Raw genomic sequence first — 21,088 nt, 5'->3', positions numbered from 1 at the left:
ACTAGTGGGCTGGAATCCATTCATTCCTTCAACAAATAGATACTGAAAGCGTATAACTCAAGATCACCGTTGGTATTTTCATCTGTTTCTACATGGATGAATGAGTACCTCGGTCTTTGTATCTAGACTCACAATTAAAAGCCCTTATCTTCGCTTATGTCCCAGATAAATTTCTTTAAAAGGCGTATTGACTATAATTCTGTTCCTTCTTCCGTATGTGCATTCACTTGGGGTTGAACGTCGCCTTCTGAGTTCGGTCTTCGCATCCCACCCAGTGTCTCCAAATTGACTTAATAACCTTTGCTTTATTCCCCTAGAATGGAAATGCAAGCGCACTGCATATGTTGACACCACAGACTTCACCCTGCTTGGCCACAGCGCTATCTTCAGAAGGCCATGATCATATGCATTCTATAAAGTAGAAGAGGAGGACTTTGCATGAAATGTTTTTGGAGTTCAGTTAGTTTTGAGTTCAAGCTCATTTCACAGGGCAGAACATGGGCACATAGCCTGACTTTGCAGTGTAATTAAGTGGAGGCAGATCAGCTAAAACAACATCGAAATGTGGAAGAGCTTTGGGTTAGCTCCACATGGTCTGACAAAGTTTGATGATGCTGTTCAAAGTCCATTTGGGATGGATTATTAGGGATTAAAGAACAGCAGAAGGCTCTGTACTTGTTGTGTTCTCTGGTGTCATTAGTGGATGAGAAAATTCAGCTGCTTATCTGGCTCTTGTTTCTAAGGATGGATTTAAACAGACCCACACTTCTCAAAGGTGATCTTACTAACCTCTTCTTAATAAGTTACAGATCTCAAATTGCTCAAAATCCTTAAAATACCATTTGAAGTAAGTTGATTGATAATTATCATTTCCCCTACGTGTACAGATATTTTCCACAGCAGTACAAAGCTAAAGTACAGTTTCTTAATTACCCAGATAATCCTGTTTGCTTGTATTTTTAAACTATGAAGTGCTGGGTAATTATTCAATTCTTAATAGAAGGCAAATGGCAATGTAAACAATAATTAGGATGTTAGACAGACTAACACGCTTCAAAGCAAATTGGATTTTTTTCATACTGTTCAGCATGATGTCCCATAAAGCTAACAATTGAGAAGCAAGGCAGAAAAGGTTCCATTTTGTTCATATTTTATGGCGTTATCTCTTCATGGCTTGTTTCCGTGAATAGCAGTTTGCCCCAATGAAGCTGGCTGTGCCCATGCCAAATGTTTCCGGAACAATCGCTTCCCTGCTGTTTGACATTTGGCTCTGTTCTCCCAGGACTCCAGATTGGTCCTTTGTCTGCTTCAGATCCCAGGGGTCAGAGGTTAACAGAATACTGATTTCCTCCCATAATACCATGGCAGGTAAATATGGGCCAACCTCATGATCAGTTAAGACAGCTCAGTGAGGAATGCAGTTCTCATGGGCTTTTGTCCTTAAGATGCCAAGCTTCCCAGCTATCATTAGGAGCACCACTGTCTCTTTGATAGGGTATTTTCCATTGCTAACCATTCAGGATACCCCACAGAAATACACGACCTGAAAACTGTGAGCAGATCATTGCTTTGGATGAGTTAATTTTGCAAACTTAATATGGGAATACTTCACCATCGTTGCACACTTAATGGTGTCCTGTGGTCTTATCTGTGCTGTATGTTTCATTGATGAAATAATAAACCAATGACAAAGGCGGTAGTAGACAAAGATACCTTAATAATGTTGCTACAGCTCCCTCTGCCTTTTTCTCGTCTTAATGGTGTGTTGCCAGTTAGAGGTGTAATTAAATGAACAATCAATTTTATTTTCCATTTTTGTCACTTAGGGAGACGTCCAAGCATTCATCAATATCAGTGTTACTAATGTGTTACATCAGTTTAATTACATAAGTCTTAATTTTTCTCCCCAGGATTAAGGCAGGCGATCCAATAGACTATTTCCTACCTGGTTGTGATGCACACACAGGCTTTCAAAGTTTAAACTAGGTTTCAAACTTTCCAACTTCTTGCTGTCATCAGTTAATTTTAGAACCCCTTTCTCTGCATGAGTTCTCCCATTTCTAATTGGCCAGACTCCCTCACGTTGCACTGTGAACTTGATGCTTGGGTTCATTTGTTTTCAGTTCTAAGTGTTTGAAGAAGACATCTCCACTTTGAAAAAACAGTTTCCTTTTGAAGCGTCCAGCTTGGCAATGACTGTAGCATCCCCCAGGCAAATTAGCATGTTAAAAGACCGGATCAATACCTTTCTGGCCCCTCCATCCTTCTTACTCTCTTCAGAGGGGGAAGAGTTTTGAAGAACCCTAGGAGGCCCTTGACAGATGTGCCAGGAGATTTCAAGAGGATTGTTCATTGCCGAGTTGGGAACATTGACAGTTTGATCTAGTGCCCAGACTGCGTCTTCGCTGGTCATTTGAAAACGGATGCGGGAGGCATTGACAGCTTCGAGAAAGCTGTAGCAGTTCATGTAATTATGGAGAGGATTAGAAGAAAAGTGTTGGGAGGAATAAGAGATCAATAGAAGGGCACTAGTTGACTGAACTCACCTTCAGCTGTTAGAGCACTCCATTTTGTAACATTTAGCCTGTGTGTAGAGTGTTTTATAGGTTTCTTTTTTTTTTTTTCAGGCTTGTGCAAATCTATGCATAAGGAAAAAAAAACAGTCACTGATTTTTGAGAGTGGACTTGTAGGTAATTAACAGTATAATGCTTCTATTACTTAAGATGCAAAGGTGGCTAATTAACTAATGGGAGAAATTGAGATTTCATTACTCTGTTATCTAAGGAGGTGCCAACAAAAGAAGTGAAGCTGAAAGTAATATTTGAGCATTCAGGCTTCCGTTTGCAATGTTTTCTTTAGGAACTACCTCCCTGTATCCTAGATTCTTTGTTTGCTTGCTTTTGTTTTTAATTTTTAATTAATTAATTAATTCGAACATACAGTGTTTTATTAGTTTCAGGTTTACAGTATAGTAATTCAGCACTTCTATATCCTAGAATTTTAAATTAATGCTCATGCAAGCCTCCAGTAAACCAATATAAAAGCGTGGTGGACTTATATGAAAGGAACCCATGTTGATGGAAAAATGAGAACGTTATCTTTGCATGAATGAGAAGAAGTATTTTAAAAAAAGGTTTGAAACATACCACCAGAAGGTCTCAAATGGCCTTCGATTTTGGAAGTTCTCCTGCACAGGGCAAAAATGGCGATTGTACTTAGCTAAAGTAAACCAAGTCCATAATTTATTTTAACCTTTATGAAGGACTCTGGGACCCTCATTCACAAAACATTGTAACTATAATTATTTCAGTAATTTTTAAATGGGTACTTGATATGGTAAGAATCCTGCACTCTGATTTCAGCAATTGTACTAAAAGGGGTTTTTAAAAAGTTCATTGTTAGATCTTTCCTTTTCTTCTCCTAGGAATATATAAAGTCATTTCTTGAAAGTAATGTCTACTCTTATAAACATCACAACTATTACCATAACTTTAAAAAATGGTTATCCTAAAAAGAACCCCTCCCTGAAGAAAGGATTGTTGACTTCTACTACAGTTAATGACTGAAAGACACAAACTTATTGAGTTTTTCCAATATTTTCCATTAGATCTTCTAGCTGGTTATCACTGATCTACAGGACAGCTATTGATTTTTGTATGTTTATCTTGCATCCAATCTTTTTATTGAACTGTCTTGTGAATACTAATAGGTTTTCAGTTAATTCTCCAGAGTTTTCTAGAGAACTAATAGTTTTGACTGAATGCAATTATATATATATTTTTCCCTTCTTTCTAAAAATTAGACCTCTTATTTCTGATTTCTATCTTACAACACTGGTCAGAATTTTCAGACCAGTAATAAAAGCCAGTATAGGATTGTGAACATCTTTATTTTATGCCCAATTTTAGTGAGCATAGTTTAAGTATGCTATGAGATACTTTTTTTCTTAAGATCGTATTTCCAATTCCTAAACATTTCTCAGAGAGAAGGAATTTTAAATTCTGTTAAATTACTTCAAGTATTGCTTTTAGTTATGTGACCTTTCTGACTTGTTGTATTTATAATATTAAACATGTTAGATTTTTCTGAAAATGATCCGTAAATTCTCTTTGCATTTGTGGAAAAAAAAAAAACTACTGGTTGGCAATAAATTTTGATAAATAGTTTCTTGAATTTTGTTTCCTTTTCCATGAAAATAGTGGATAAGAGCCAAAGCTTTGGGATAAGAATTTAATTTTAATCTCAGCTTTATCACTTAAAATGTGATGATGGGCTAGTTACTTTAGTACTTTAATTTTCTCCTCTGTAATACGGGGATAATGATATCTACCCCATGAATAGACTTAGGATAAATAATGAATGTAATGTACATAACAATGTACGTAAGTTTCACTTGGGAAGTGGCATCTATTTAGTGGTCAGTAAAATGTGAAAATTGTTATTACTATTTTATCATGAGTCTTAAAAAGCTATTCAACTGATATTAGCCAATATATTCTCTTTCTCTATTTCTCTTTCTTGCTTTCCAACTGTATGACTTCCTTGCCCTCTGTCTGATCCTGTTCTTAGAAGGTTTTGGTATTACGGTCAATTCGTAAAGTTAATTTGGATAGCTTTCCTTTTTTTTTTAGATTTATTTATTTATTTATTTGTCAGAGAGAGAGAGCGGGAGCTAGCATAAGCAGGGGGAGCGGCAGGCAGAGGGAGGGGGAGAAGCAGACTCCCTGCCGAGCAGGGAGCCCCCCCCAGATGTGGGACTCTGATCCCAGGACCCTGGGATCACAACCCGAGCTGAAGGCAGCTGCTTAACCGACTGAGCCGCCCAGGTGTCCGGATAGTTTTCCAGTTTTAATTAACACCGCAGAATGTTAATGTGCATGAGAACTAGCTTTTCTCTGCGAGTTTGAAGGATTTCACCATTAAAACTGGCTTATGATTTGGGCACTTATGATTTGGGCACTTTTTTATTTGCTAGAATTCAATAAAAAGTACAAAACCCCATAAAGGAAGCAGGCCCGGGCACTTTGTTCCATTGCTTTTCAAATCACACACATTTTCAACCCTAACAGAGTAGACGTGCTCTCTGACTCTGATTTGGGCCTTTCCCAGCCTCTGCTGACTTTAGGGAAAAAGCAAAGATGTCACATTGCTCTCATCCATAATTCCGTTACTGAGATTTCGTGTTACTCGTGCAGATCTTGAACATGTAAGGTAAAGGTAACGCATCGTTGGACCTGGAGTTAGTGCTTTGGCATGGCTGAGCTACTCATTAATCAGGAGGCTGGTCGTTAATGAGAATCTAGTTGAGGAAATATTTAATATCCCATTAGGGAAAGCTGCATTTCCCTGTGGGTGAATGTGGATGCAGCCCCTCTGAGCTGTGGTGCTTTAGTATCCTTTTTTATTGAACGAGAAAGACAGACCATGAAATGACAGATCCACTGTTAATAGAAACATCTGGTGCTCCTTAGAGCCACAACGCTGACATAATAATTTGTAAATATTTTATATTGGTTTTGAGGAATGGCAAATTTCAGTTTTCATTTAGCCAAACAGACAAATTATTTTGTAGGCTATGGCAGGCAGAACGAAGACCAGAGGACAGATATTGCCTCAGTATAAGGAAGAACTGTCTAGTATTTCGAACTAGGCAAGAGTGGAGCGCAATGCCTTGGGAGGCCATGAGCTCCACATATTTTGGATGTGTTCATACTGGCTGAATGACCCCAGGGCATCTAACAGGTTAGAGATTGGAGACCTTGTGTTTCCCAAAAGGGACACCGTTGTCCTTCTGGGCAGGATGATTCTTCCTCGAGTACTCCACCAAGCCTTGCAGATCTGTCAAGCATTTAATATCCTGAGCACTCCCTGGGCACGAAATGCCTGTGGCGTCCTTTAGTCCCTGTAACAGACCAGATGTTACTCTTAATATTCCCATTTTACAGTTGGGAAAGTTGAGGCATGGAGAGGTGCCTAAGGTCATGTAGACTCCCCAGGACGATCTGGAACTGGATAGACTGGCTCCAGCCTCCACACGTGCCAGTTCTATATTCTACTTTGCCTGGATAAGAACTGTTAGAAAGAAAGGAAACTCTCTCCAAGTTGACAATATGGGATCACCTTCTATTCTTACAAGGTAAGAAGAATATTTAAAATGCCAAGTCTGTGTAAACAGTGCCCTGTGTTTACTCCCAAGATTTGTCAAACATTCATCTGCCAATGGGTGGCCTTTGTGTTATTTCGAATGGCCTTGCAAAGAGCAAATTGTGACTTTGCAATTATTAAGGCTGAAGACCTTGTCCTAGAGTGTGTTACTGAGCAAATTATTCTTATGTTGACTTGGTATCACAGCAGAGAAGAAGGTTACAAACATAGACCCAAGTTTACATAAGTCAGAGCATCATCTCGTCTTAACAGGAGGACAGCCTAAGAGAATGAGAACTTTTTGATTTCTCACATGTTGTCTAATAAATCCAGGGAGATTTAGAAGGAAAATCAATCTGAAAAGGAGGCGAACTTTTAATTATCTAAATGTGAGCATGTGCATTTAAGCTGAGTCAGGTAGAGCATTTACTTGCAAGTGTGTGGAGGGAAAAAAAATGGCAGTGAACCCATTTGGAAGGTAATACATTTCTATAATAAGGGGAAAGAGGAAAAAAACATGGGTAAACAATTGCGAATGGTGGTACACTAGTCCCCCCCTCCACCTTATCTTGGATACATTCCTCTCTTGGATACATTCCAAGACCCCCAATGGATGCCTGAAACCACAAATAGTACCAAGCCCTGTATATGCTGTATTTTTTCCTAAACATCCCTACCTATGACAAAGTTTAATTTATAAATTAGGCTTAGTAAGAGATTAACCATATAACTAGTAATAAAATAGAACAGTGGTCACACTAAACTATAATAAAAGTTCTGGGAATGTGGTATGTCGCTCAAAATCTTAATGTACTGTACACAACCCTTCTTGTGATTCATGTGAGAGGATAAAGTGCCTCCGGTGAGGGGACTGACATAGGCATTGTGATTTGGCGATTGGTTGCTTTTGACCATCTGATGACAGTAGGGAGATCATCTGCTTCTGGACTGTTGTTGACTGTGGGTAACTGAAACCACAGAAAGTGAATCCAGGATGAAGGGGGACTGCAGTAGATGTCATTTCCTTTAGCCCCCCCCCCCCCCCCCCCCCGCCACCATCCATTCTACCCTTCTCCCACTGGGATGCTACCTTGTGGCTTCCATGGAAACGGCTCACCTTTCAGCACCTAAAAACGGTTCCATCCTGAATTGTTTTGTAAGTAACAAAAATTCCTTTTTTAAATTTTTTTTCTCTTTTTTTTAGATTAAGCCATTTAGAATTGGGTTTTCTGTTGCTTGCAATGTAATCCTAATTAATAAAGGAGGTCATTACTTTAACATGGCGATTAAAATTTAACTTGAAAACTAGTTTTCTCTACACAAGCGTGGCGCATAGAAAACATAATGTGTTTGCCCAAGCTGAGTAGTTGCCCTTCCAAAAGATTTCTTTATAGTCCTATATACAATGGAAACATCTTGGATGGCTCTTTGTCCTCCTTTTTCATCCTGATGGCAAGATGGACTAGTTTGGGTTCTGTTGCTGAGAGAGGCAAAGGGAAACCCAAGTTCCATACTGTTGCTCGGTGAAGTGGGACATCTGTCTTCCTTAAGAGCAGAGAATGTTCAAGCTGGTAGGGCCCCAGGAATCCTGCAGTTAGATCATGCTTCTCATTTAACAGATGAAGAAACTGAGGCTGAAATTATTAACGCATATAATAAATGAGTAAGGACTGCTTCCTGAAGTCAGGAATTGTAGAATCCTGCCATTTTGATCCTGCCAAGGCAGGATAAGCCCAGGAAAGATGTGGGCGGCCAAGGCAAAGTAGTATCTGCATATCTTTTTAAGATTTGATTTATTCTTTGTCAGAGAGAGAGAGAGCACAAGCAGGGGGAGTGGCAGGCAGAGGGAGACGCACGCTCCCCGCTAAGCGAGGAGCCCGATGGGGGGGGCACGGTGGGGGAGGGGAGGACTTTGGGGGAACTAAGTGCCCTATACCTAAGCCTTACTCCTCAGTTATGAGAAAAGGTTAAATTTGGTCCTTGATTGCATTTATTGGGGTTTCAGTACACCGTTCTCCCTCATATAAACTTGAACTCCTTGGACATACTATGCCTTTCTCTGCTACATCAGTACGTACTGAATGCTCCATGCTTTCCATGCACCACTTTTTTTTTTTCCTTCAAAAAAGTTCCTTTGCGAAGAGTTCACAGTCTAAGGGAGCAGGCAGCTTTGTAAAACTGTTTATAGTATCTGAGAAGTGAAGTAAGCTCAGGTGAGGACCTGGAGGAGGGAAATGCTGAATATCATTGCAGATGAGGTGTGAAGGAACGTTTTTGGAAAATTAAACATGAGTATTGAACAGCAGCTGACTTCAACTGTAAACATTTCTTAAACATCTACTGTGTCTGGTCAGTGGGAGGCAAAAATGCATATGGCAGGAAACCCGAGCATGGATACAGCAGCCAATGGAAAAAAGGGCGTATGTGAAAGGGAAAGTTTTGAGCAACTTCTAAGTTTTAGTCTTGGTCCATCAGTGCATGGTGATTTCATTCTTATATTTAAAAAATCCTAGAGGGGTGCCTGGGTGGCTCAGTTGATTGAGCGACTGCCTTCAGCTCAGGTTGTGATCCTGGAGTCCCAGGATCGAGTCCCGAGTCGGGCTCCCTCTCAGCAGGGAGTCTGCTTCTCCCTCTGACCCTCCCACCTCTCAATGCTCTCTCTCTCTCTCTCATTCTTTCTCTCTCAAATAAATGAATAAAATCTTTAAAAAAAAATCCTAGAGGATGTGGTAATTTTTAAGGGATGGTGGTTTGGTGTGGCAGGATGAAGAATTAGTTTAGTTGATACTTGTGAATGTCTGAGTGGATGAGAGTACTGGTCCAGGAAAGGAGAATGATCACATTTTTATTTATTTTTCAATTCTGTATTTGACTTTGTAGAAAAACAACTTTTGAGAGGCTTTTGTTTGATGTTTTTTGGGAAATATCTTCAGCTGCTTGGACTGCCATAGAGAATATCATAAACTGGGTGGCTTAACCAACAGAATTTTATTTTCTCATGGTTATAGAGGCAAGAAGTCCAAGGTGAAGGTGCCATCAGATTTGGTTTTGGTGAAGGTTCTCGGCTTGTAGACAGTCACCTTCTCTTTGTGTCCTCACATGGCCTTGTCTGTGTGTGTGTGTGTGTGTGTGTGTATGTTGAGCAAGAGATTCCTTAAAGGACAGGAGTCCTGCGGGATCAGGGCCTCACCCTTATGACCTCATTTAACCTTAATTACTTCCCTAAAGGTCTGATCTCCAAATATAGTCACACTGGGGATTTGGGCTTCCACATACGAATACTTGGGATATATTTCATTCCATCACAGGAGATGAAAGATGCCTCTCTCTTTGTTCTATAAAATACATGTGACTACGTGACAGGTTGTTACAATTTAGCCTTTGTATCAGTTTTCTGTCTTCCTGTCTCAGAGTTTATTTTATGTATTGATCTATGCCTGTGTGGGTTTCTTGTGAAAACAATGTGGCTAATGGGCCTACAGCTTGGGCTCTGGTGACCGGGACTCTTCTTTGAGTATGAATCTTTTACAAATCATGTGATTCCTCTAAGCCCTTGTATTCCTCATCTGTGAAATGGAGACACTGTTACTTTGAATTTTGCAGTGTAATTCATATGATCTGTATATAGTATGTGTTACATTTATTTATACATTTATTATGTCTTTGGTTAAAGAAGATAGTAATTTTTTTAAATTTTAGCTGATTAGTACTTCCTAGACTATAACATAGCTTTCTCATTAAGTGCATTCTGGCTTTGTTATGTGCATAGCTGCCAGGTGTAGAGTGGACAACCCTGCTTAACTCGGGTATCTAACTATGGTTTTAAGCCATGTTCAAGGGAACTGATGAATCACGGGTTATCAAGTTCAGAAAAAAAAAAAAGAACCCACACAAGAAATTTACAAGTTGTTTGTAGAAAAATGCAGTAACATAAGCAAGTAAAAAGAAAAAGAAAGACTGGCAAAATCATCTATAATGTCACCACATAATGAAAGTCATGCTCTCAAAATATCTATGCTTTCAAACTTTTTTTTTTGATATATACAATATACACACACTTTAAGAGTTATCCATCATATAACATGATCATAAAATCTTTCCAGATCAGTAAATAAGAGTTTTTTCCAGTGTGGGTATATGACAGTTTCTTCAGCCAGCTCCTGTTGAATTCTACACGTGGGTTGCTTTCCGTTCGGTGCTTTTAGTAACATCGTCCCGAGTCTCATCACAGCAAAATCTCAAAATATAGCCTTAATTATTTTCTAATAATTCTTGATTTGAAAGATATGCAGTTTTAAAGGCTTCGACACGTATTGACGAAGGCTCAGTTTTGAGATGCATGCTTCCGGGAGCTTGAAACAAACAAGGAGAAGTAGTGTACCTGGAGGGACATTATGTGTTAATTTCCATGCAGTACTCATTAACAAAATGAACTCCCGAAGCTGAGGTAGTTTTACTTATTGCACTTGCGTGTGAGAAAACTTCTTTTAAGGATTTACCTTCTCAAGGTTTTTGCCAACAAGGCCTTCCTTTTCAAGCTAAAAATCAATTCAATCTTCTGCTTGTTTTAAACAAATGTAGGATTCTTTGGCTACCTCTGATAGCTGTTGGCAGCTCCCTTTAATGTAAAGGATAACTTCTAATATAAAGGATTATATGGTTTAGTCACCTGATGTAAATTGTTGCCTCTAAATCTACTGTAAGTTTTTCCTTCTCCTATCCAAGGAGCATCATTGCTCTTAAAACCCAGAGAAACGCTGCCTTTCAAAAAGACATTATTAAAGTGAGCTTGATGGGGCTGCTTGTCTTTATATACTCGCTTAGACCCTGTTGTCTTACAGTTTTACAGAATGCCTTCAGGGTTTCCCCAGCTGGAAAGGAAAATGACTTCATGGACAGTGAATGGACTAAAATACACACATAGAAACCAGTAGTTCAAATCCCTGTAGGATTGGCTGATTTCTCCTTCTTTATGAGTTAAATGCATTGATTGCGGTGTAATCAGTTGTTTCTGTGACCTTAAAATTCATCTTGTTACACTTCAGAGCTTTAACACCTTTAAACTAGGTCATCCAAGTGCCTATATGAGCATTCCTACAGTTTTCTCCAGGGACCCACTTTTTCACCATGGAATATTAATTATCCAGTTCAATTTTGCACTTTCCCCACTTTAAAACAAACTAAGCATCTTGCAAGTTATTTTTTCCAGTTGCACAGATGGAAAATGGAAAACTATTTCATCCTTTCTTTCCCACCTTCTCCTAATCCTCTTGGCTCCCTTTCTCAGTGAAAGAACCCCGCACACGTTGGCCCTCATCTGGAAGAACTTGTCATTTGGAAATAGGGTAGGGAGTCTCCACGGATAATGAGACCATGAATGCATTTCTTCAGACCTAAAACATTTCATTCTGCTTTCTGCAACTAACCTCTTAGCAATGTGAAATATAAAGCCATATTACTATTTTTTTTTCTGTTAAATGAATGAACACATTTTATTCATGAAACTAATACCGTTCCTTATAGAGCATTTTGAAAACGCAGAGAAACACTTTCACACACAGAGTCGACTTAAAGTCATATTTGGGAATGTTCCTGGTACCTATCCTCTCTGGCTTCTTGCTGGACATGTCTAAAGACAGAATGATTTTATTCTGCTTACGTGGTGGGACTTGTTTTTTCCTCTCGACTCCCAGTGCAGACCAAGGAAGTGGTTCAGAGGTAGCCTTCGAATCCCCTACTTGCTGGGTAGGGATGCGTTTTGCTGTTGTAGACTGCATTCCTGTCTTGGTGGGGTGAATATTGGCATCAACATGCCTGTGATGTTATAGCTTCCCACACACCTTATTGGCCCAGAAACTATAACTACTCCTGTCTCCTTCCAGCTCAGCATTCCAGTTCCCCACTGGGACCAGCACCTTTGGCTATATTCCCGAAATCCTCTATGAATGAGCCTGCCGTTCCCTTCCCCAAGGCTGCTGCCACCCCGTTTCTCAATCTCACAGAATCTTACTCTGAATCATCGGCTTGAATGTGGGTTGCCCACCCGACTTCCACTATGGTCCCTTCTTGCGCCCCCCCCCCCCCCCCCCCGAGCTGCTTCTGTTCTCTGTCTTGTGGCTCGAAGTCCTGAGAGTTTGACATTGGCCCAAATCAACGCCTAGCTTTGCACAACATTTGGGACGCGAATTTGGCCCTATGTCTGTTTCCATAGACCTAGTTCCTCTGGATTCCGGTTATTCTCTATCTCCCTCTGTTACCTGTCAGTGAGGTTTCTACGTGCCTGGACAGCCATCACATCGAAGATAAGCAGTGAGCTCTCCACCATGGAAAGTGTTTAAGCAGAAACTAGGAGTCTTTTGGGTAAGAGGAGCTTCAGCAAGTATCCCTCGCTGGAAAGACAGATGGGAATCATTAACTCTGGTCCCTTCTAATTTTAAGATTATTATAATTCAATAGTAATTGCCCCTCCCACTCATGGATTCAATAAAAACTCTCTCACCATTTCCCCCATCCTGTGCTGAGAGGACTAGTTGGTACAGAAGGCTTTGTGGTATGCCCATCAAATATAAAATCAAATTTTATAAAAAGGTGAGATCAGTACAAAAAGAGGAAAGATACTAAGTTGATTAAAAATCGCCTGTTTGGGAACTTCAGTTGCATTGGCCAGGTTAAATTACATGTGGATGCTGTTTACTTCTGTCAGATGTTAAGACAACTGAGGAAATTGACTTGATTCACTGGCTCAAGGTATCACTAGTTGGATGTATATTTGTTTTGTCTTGCACATAGAAACTTAAGTAATCACAAGAGTGGCAGCTGGATGTTTTGTTCTGAATAGAGAGGATTTATTGAACTAATTAAGAAAATTGTCTTGTAAAAATGGACAAGTGCTAATAAATGAAGTAGTATTTGGGCATGATGACAAATCGCTCCTCTTCTACCTGCTTCCCTCCTCAAACGTACCCAGCCTTCATTATATAGGCTGGATATATAATTATAATAGGATATGTGTGTATATATATGTATATGTATACACACACACACACTGGGATTATAAATCTTCCTAAACCTGAGTGTTGATCACAGATACTCCTACTCTGAAATGACCCCGGTTTTTACATATGGCCTTTGGGGAAAGGTGGTCCAAGCTCTTTCTAAAGTGTTCCTTCACTGCCTCCTGCTGCTGGGCTTCTGTCCACAGTTCAAGCTGTCCCACATCCTGCCTGTCTCAATGGTACACATTCTTCGAGGCATTGTTAAAGCAGTACTGTCTTCTCCCTTGGAACTTGGTGGGTATTTCAGTTACATTCCCTAATGCCACTTATATTTTCTATTGACACATTCTGACTTTTCAGGGCACAGAGTATTCCTTAGTGAATAACCTCCCTACAACTTATTAACTTTGACTTCAGGCAAGTCAGTTTCTTTCTCTGTGCTTAGTTCACTCATATATAAAATACAGGTAGTAATAATACATACTCTATCAGGTTGTTGTGTGGATTAGACATGTAAATACTTGTAAAGCCCCTGGAACATAGTAGTCACTCAAAAAATATTAGCTCTTACTCTTGCTCCTACTGGGTTGTTGTGGCCCTGAGTCAGGTTGCATTTTAGTTAAAGTTGCATTTTCCCCTTGAGTTGGATACCCTTGTTCAGTGAACAACTGATAGAACTGTATATGGAGTTCAGTGCCAGCATCTTTGTTCTTCCAGGGCTAAGTCAGTATTCCATTTATCTTTGCATCCCCTACAGTGCCTGAAACAATGTAGTATATAGGGTCCTATGTGGCCCAGGCACTCCTTGTGTGACTATTGGAATGAATGAATGAATAAACAGATGTAGAAAGACAAATGTCGCTGTGATTTTGTTTATTTACAAAGAGCCATTGATTTTTGAAGCATACTCATTAAGATGTATCACGTATTTTCAGTAAGAAACCAGGATTTGTCACCATCTCGTTACCATACCGGTTATGTCATAAATTTAAAGACTGTTATTGAGGCTGAATTTTCTGTGGGTTTGTTTACTAGATCAAAGACTGACTTCAACTTTGAGTACTTATTTTATTTGCCAGCATAAACTCATGGGTTTAGTCAAGTGCCAGGAAAGGAAGTTAATCATCTGAATTATGTGGATTCTGGCAAATCACTCTTTCTTTTGGGGGGGGGAGGGGAGAGCTTTGAGCCTTTATTCCCCTTCAGCAAATCCAACTGATTATAATAGTAAGAATAAAACTCTGATAATGAATCTAATAGCTCTAGGCTGCTAATCATTCTGGAAAAGTGACATTACCCAGAATATACTGGTTATCCTTATTGCATGTCATTGATCTATAATTCAATTGATTTTCACGCTTTTTTACATTCCAAAATGAAATACAGCTTTTGTCATGTCACTAGAGTGGAATTCTTTGACAATGCATTAACATGCCAAGAATGATATTACACACAAGAATAATTTAGAGATAAATTACAGGTAGAGCTGCATCCCTAAGGAGATTTTCATTTGTGTCTTAGAAGAGAAGACGTATAACCCTACCACACATCTATTTCATGCCGGTATGTTTTAGGCTCTTGGTTTAATTCAATAAATAACTCATTGTGTGCTTGCTACATGCCCAGCCCTCAGTTTTGCTAAGCAATATAGTTGGCACAAAAGTCCGTGTACCTCTGGAGTACAACACGACTTTTTAAGAGCAAATGCAGAGACTGTCCCACAAACGACTCCTTTGTCGGCTTTGTAGAATTACGACAATGCTGCCATGACTTTGGAGGTTTCTGAAATCGCCTTTTTCAAAAGATCGGATGCCTTTTCAAACGTGCTCCGTATTGGGCAATTTGTTCCTTTAAGGTGGATTTAATTTTTGGAAATCAAATAATTCATAGACAAGGTTGTTGATAAATGAAAAGATCAAGCGTGCTGTGTCATCTTGCTTTTGAGTCAAGAACAATGAGTGATTGCAAAATAACAAACTCTTTTCTTGAGTGACTTTTAACTTACTTTGAATGCAGCTTCGAAAGAAGTATTTGGAACATTGGTGACATTAGTGGAATAAGGATGGGGTAGGTCTCCAGCATTTGGGGATTTTTCTGTCTACCACAAGACAATGTGCATGAAGGTGGGGCCCTCTTTGGGTCCCACTGAATCCTCAGAACCTAGAGCTGAGCCTGATGCATGGTTGCTATTGAAATGAATCAAAGAGTAAATGAAAGCATGCATGAATCAGTATTAACAGCAGTTCACAAATGCATGCAAAGGCCCATGCATATAGTGGTTTATCTTTTTTTACTTTCTGGCATTAATTTAAGTCATTTGTGTTGAGGCCATTGTGCACATGCCTGGCGAGAATTTAGCTTTGTGCTAAGCGGTTTACTTTCAGTATTTCTTTGTAGCACCACAACCTGGTGAAGGAGTGACTGTCATTATCCTGTCCTCATAGATGTGGAAACTCAGGCTCAGAGAAGCAAAGCAATTTGCCCCAAATCACACAGTTAGTAAATGAAGAGTCGGGATTTAGCCCGCGAGGTCTGGCTGCTGACTCACACCTTAACTAAGATTCTTTTCTTCCTTTCTGTGTGTCTTTGTTTTTCTGATTTGATACATGTTCTCACATTTCAGTCATTCTAAACTGGGAATATAATAACCCCCTTTCAGAGATAAGGGAATTAGCCAAATTATGGCTTATGGAGGGATTTTCTAATTCCAGAATTAGTGGAGATTTGGGGATGCAACTTTCAAGAATGTCACGCACGGCTCTACTCCAAAACATCCCAAGGCAAGTACTCTGATGGTCAGACTTCAGGTAAAGAGTAAGCCCTAGGACATTTGTTAAAAATAATTTTCCATCTGGGGCACCTGGGTGGTGTCCGACTCTTTGATTTTGGCTCAGGTCATGATCTCAGGGTTGGGAGATATAGCCCCCCTTAAGATTCTCCCTCCTCTTCTCCCGCTGCCCCTCCCCTGCTTGTGTTCACACTCTCTCCCTTACAAAATAATAATAATAATAATAATAATACTATTTCATCCAAAGCCCAACCCCCAGAAGGCCTATAATCTTCTTGAGAAAGAGTATTTCAGGGTGGAAAGACTGAGTTTCTAATTTCTTTTGAAAATATCCAATTACCTGGTCATGGACAAATTCCTTAGCTTTCTCACGTCTGTTTCCTCATCTAGAAAATAATTAGCTGGGTTAAGTCACCTATCGATGCCTTTTAGCTCTTAAGCGTCCAAATGTGTGAGAGGATAATCAATGCTGTTTGCCTGGAGATTGAAAAGAACCATCCATGTTGACTGGAGTTATCTGGGAAGGCTTCCAAGCTGAAGAAGAACCTGATTAAATATGGATAAATAAAGGTGGTAGAAGAGGAGTGGGTGTCCGCGAGCTGGGAACAGGGCTGTCTCACCCAGAGGCTGAGGAGACTGGATTTGGGGAAGACTTTGAACAAGAGGGGCTTGTTCTCTTCCTCTGGCTCATTCCTCAGATAGTCATTGATTGCCTGCTATCTTCTGGACATTGAGAGCCATTGATCTTGGAAGAGTCTAGATATTTCATCTAAGCAAAGGGAATGCGCACATTGATAGCAAGGTTTGTCATGTTTACCAAAATCTTTGTTCTACCACTTCAGGTATGCAGCAGAAAGATAAGGAAAGCCTCAGAGTAAAGTTGACTTAAAGGTTATATTTAAAGGATGATCGGCTTCATTTCAACAAAAGGAGAAAACAACAAATCAGTTGTTTGAAGAGCCAAAAAAAAAAAAAAATGTGCTCTTGATTTGGGATGATTGATGCTTTATTACCTTGTAGATGGGTAGTTTAGGGCACTACCACAAATGTTGATGATGTTTATTCAGATTTGGAATTTGGAACTGTTAGAGAAGGTCAGCACCTGGTTGTTACTTTTTGTAGGTGTAAGAATGCCATAATAGAAGTGCGTGGAAGATGATTGCTTTCTGGGCTTTCCCTCTGATGGTGAACCTTGAGGAAAAATGGACCCTTGTTTTGTACTTTAGAATCATTTTGGGTGTTTGCTACAAATACTCATTTTTAAGGACACATCCCAAGAGTTTTGAGTTTGTGATCTGAATTTGTTTTTTTAAAAGATTTTTATTTATTTATCTGACAGAGAGAGAGAGAGTGTGAGAGAGCACAAGCAGGGGGAGCAGCAGAGGGAGAGGGAGAAGCAGGCTCCCCACTGAACAGGAAGCCAGATGCGGGCCTCAGTCCTAGGACCCTGAGATCATGACCCGAGCCGAAGGCAGACACTTAACCCACTGAGCCACCCAGGCGCCCCTGTGATCTCAATTTTAAACAAGCTCTCAGGTGGTTCTGGTAGGTTGAGGAAATAGCATGTGGACTGTGAACTCTGCCCACTGTGAACTCTGCTGCCCACACGGAGAAGTCTGGTTGACACAGAGCTGAAAGTGATTTGCTGGTCCCCTTGCTAAGTACAAGATCGAAGGGAGGTAATAGTGCTGTTCGTTTCTCTTTAACTTGGTAGGAAGAGAAAGGCCTGCAGATTCAGAAAGTGCCGAGCCAGCGTCCATGTGGGCTGACCAGGTCAATCCCAGCCAGGTAGAAATTAGCCAATTCCACATATGTTTAGATTGGATGCTCTGAATAACGTTCCTTTGGGTTAATAAAAATAATGATAATAATAAATTAAAATTAAAAATTAAATTATATAGATGCCCAAGTGAGGAGCAATTCTGTCTACTGGAGAGGTATGAGAGCTTCTTTTCTATGGGAACTTTTTCTGGGGTGGGGGGGTTGGGCAGGTAATCTGAAGTACAGCTGCATGGAAGTAAAAAGCTCTTCAGCTGGGTTATAGGCGTAAAACTGAGTGTGGCAGCACAAGCAGAGCAGAGAAGACCCATCAGAAGTTATCAACCACTAAGACTTGCAGACAGAGCCACCAAGTTGACTTGGGGTTGCAGGGATAATCACAGCCTGCAGGATGTTTGTTCTCTTCCTTCTAAAAAGTAGGGAAATGCCTCCATCCCCGCCCCCACACACTGTTGCCAGACCAGGAAAAGAAGGTCATTTCAGGCTCCTGGGCACCTGTAAGATGCAAGTTTTCCAGGAGAGAGTTCCTTCCCAGTGTTAGAACTCCGGAGCTTTTGCAGAGAAAAGTTCTCAGAATTTTCTGGAGTTAACCAAGCATTTGGTTAAAAAGAAAACTTGTTTAGAGCAGGCCTGGCAGTGGATTAGCCAAGAAGACCAAGAAGTGGAAATAGAATTAAGGCCAGCGTCAGGGCTTAGGACCAGGGCAGAGAAATTTCCCACATGGCTTGTAGGTGGCTGGAACACCAGTGATTTATTGATTTATTAGAGGTCTGCTTTGCATCAGTTCATTCTTTAGTAAGCAGGGTATAGTTTATTCTCCTTGTGGGCCACTCTCAAAGCTTCCTTTTAGTTGTCCTTATAAAAATAGTAGTTAGGGGCACCTGGGTGGCTCAGTCTGTTGAGCATCTGCCTTTTTCGGCTCAGGTCATGATTCCAGAGTCCTGGGATGGAGCCCAGCAACTTTGGGTTCCCTGCCTGAGTCGGAGGGGGCAGCTTCTCCCTCTGCCTCCAGTTCCCCCTGCTTGTGCACTCTCTCTCTCTTTCTCTCTGGCAAATAAATAAATAAAATCTTTATTAAAAAAAAAGATACCAGTTAAAATGGTCTCTACTGATACCCTCAAGAGAAGTCATTGGATTGATATTTGCAATCGAATCTCTGCTTTCCAGATTAGACAGACTAAATAAAAAGCAGTAGACAAGAGTGGGTGCCCTCACCAGGACTCTTACTATATGTACAATTTATTTGCTTAGGTATGAGACACACTGGAGCCACAGAGGTGTGGGAAAAGGTGGTCTCCCAAGGGGCTTTTGCCCTAACACTTCTGGCGTAGTTCTGCGTACTTTTCTACACTACGGCTCCCTCGTTGGCACAGTCTAGAAGTTGGAGCATCGTAGCCCCATAGAAAGCTCTTCTGATTTCCAGAGAGAGATTCTCTCTCTCGAGTCCCACCGCAGAGGCATGTTTTTGGCATACAAGTCGCAAAACTAATTGTCAGGTTGTGTTTGAAATCATATATATATATATAAATATATATATATATATATATATATATATATTTTTTTTTTTTTTTTGGAAGAGGCAGAGCTCCAGGTACCATCATTATTACATATTTCTGGAAACTCCATAAACTGGAACTGATTCAGAGTGCTATAATCTGTGTGTCTGGAAGCTGTGTTGACTTTAGGATCCTAGTCACAGATGGGTGTAGAGCGGGGCTTCAGTATTTTTCATTCAGGGACAGGCCTTTGAGTTTTTGCTTTAAACACAGCTTTCCTCTTCCCTCAGTCATCAACCGCCTTAAATACACGCACGTCTGTATCCCTCACTGATACACAGGGGGGCCCGGAAAGGGGTGGTGACTCCCACTGTCCTCCGTGTCCTTCTTCCAACTTTAGCAAAGAGCCACAAACAGAAATAGAGAAACCAAGTCAAAAGAAGGCAGACCAGGCTTATGATTTGTTGTAACACATTTTGAATAAAAAGATGCCAGTGTTTGGAGATGTAGATGATTGGATAAATAATGGGTTTATTACACTGCCTGCACATTTTTGGAGGTAACTTTGTAACAGTTTCTCTGCCAGTTTGGGTGGCTCAGTGAAATCGGACAATTTTGACATGACTACTTTGAATTTTTGCTCATACCCTGGAGCCTCATAAAATGGCTCAGAAATGGTTCCTTGAGCAGGAACTGGAAGTGAATACTCTGTGCCCTTCTCACGATAAGGGATTTGGTTAATTCATGGGCCTACTTAGCGAATTAAAGCGGCCAGCAATCAGAACTAGATTGTTAAATCTCAACTGATCAGTTTTTCTTATCTTTCAATGGGATAAATTGAAATATCTAGGTGACAGTTGATCCATGTTAGAAATTTCCTTTGCAGAAACCAATGTATTTGGTTTGTCTCAGCCAGACCCCTTTGAAAGAGCACTGGTCACTCCCTTGATGAAGGAAGAGAGGGTGGGTGACACAGAAGTGCTCGCTCCTGACACATTTTCATTGGGAAATTCTGCACGTGGTATCTCTACATTTCTCCCTTCTTTCAAGCAAACATTTGTATTTGAAGTCTCTGCTTTGCTGAGAGGAAAATCAAGCCATGGCCTTTACCAAAATAGAAAAATTCTGTTTGGATTTGAGTAGCTGTAAAGTAAAAAATAAAATGGACATTTGGATAAAATGTTTTTGTCTCTATCTAGAAACACAGAAATTGTTTAGTCCAGATTTGGTATGATACAGATAGATGGTCATAACTGTCACCTTAATATTTATATTACTTTTGTTCTTAAATTAAAAAAAAAAAAAAAACAAACAACTTTGCACATATATCGAGTAAAGAAAAAGGAGATATCCAGAATCAGCCCTGAGTTGGAAAGCAAAAGGACTTATTTGTAGAGGAAGTAAATTTGCATATTTTTCCTTTCTATCATGGTTCAACATTGAATTAGAGTATCTTTTGTTTTTCTGCTTTCATTTGTGATTGCTATAAAATTCCTGCTTGAGGACTGCCAGGAGTTTTGTAAAAATTATTCAAAGCAAAAGTTAGTTCAAAGAGGATTTTGAGTCCCAGGCAAATTGACTCTGAGCTCAAAAAGTACACATGGTTTCTGCAAGCAGAAACAGGTCTAATGCTTTGAAGAATGTAAGAAATGATCAGTATTTCAGAGGCATTGAAGTGGTTAATCTATTAATCTATACTAGAGTAATAAACCGGCCCATATAAACATTTTCTAACTAGATTTTCGTGTTTAGTTTATCTCAGAGAGAAAGTTTAAAAATGTTTCTCATTTTTCACTTTCAGTACTAAGCATGGTTAGAAGCCTTTTTGTTGGACATTTTGTGGTAATTCTTCTTGCTTGACCTGGCTTTCTCCAGTGGTCTTAGA

General features: G+C 40.0%; 1 protein-coding gene across 10 annotated transcripts in view; it reads left to right on the top strand.

Moving 5' to 3' along the window:
* Positions 1 to 21,088, top strand: part of EPHA4 (EPH receptor A4) — a 145,518-nt gene that overhangs the window by 15,908 nt on the left and 108,522 nt on the right. Inside the window, exon 4 of one of the 10 annotated variants that reach the window (XM_064587139.1) lies at positions 318 to 7,182. The exons of the other annotated variants lie outside the window; for them this stretch is intronic. Within the exon in view, the coding sequence (XP_064443209.1) occupies positions 318 to 400 (83 nt within the window). The 3' untranslated portion in view covers positions 401 to 7,182. Of the gene's footprint in view, positions 1 to 317; positions 7,183 to 21,088 lie in introns of those variants that run through there. 10 annotated transcript variants of the gene reach the window in all.

Source organism: Mirounga angustirostris, unplaced genomic scaffold (assembly GCF_029215605.1).
Source record: "Mirounga angustirostris isolate CCGP_5_RB_7025 unplaced genomic scaffold, mMirAng1.0.hap1 SCAF_3, whole genome shotgun sequence".
In the NCBI taxonomy this organism is placed as follows: domain Eukaryota; kingdom Metazoa; phylum Chordata; class Mammalia; order Carnivora; family Phocidae; genus Mirounga; species Mirounga angustirostris.
Note: the sequence above shows the minus strand (reverse complement) of the source record. Positions and strands in the feature narration are given on the sequence as shown.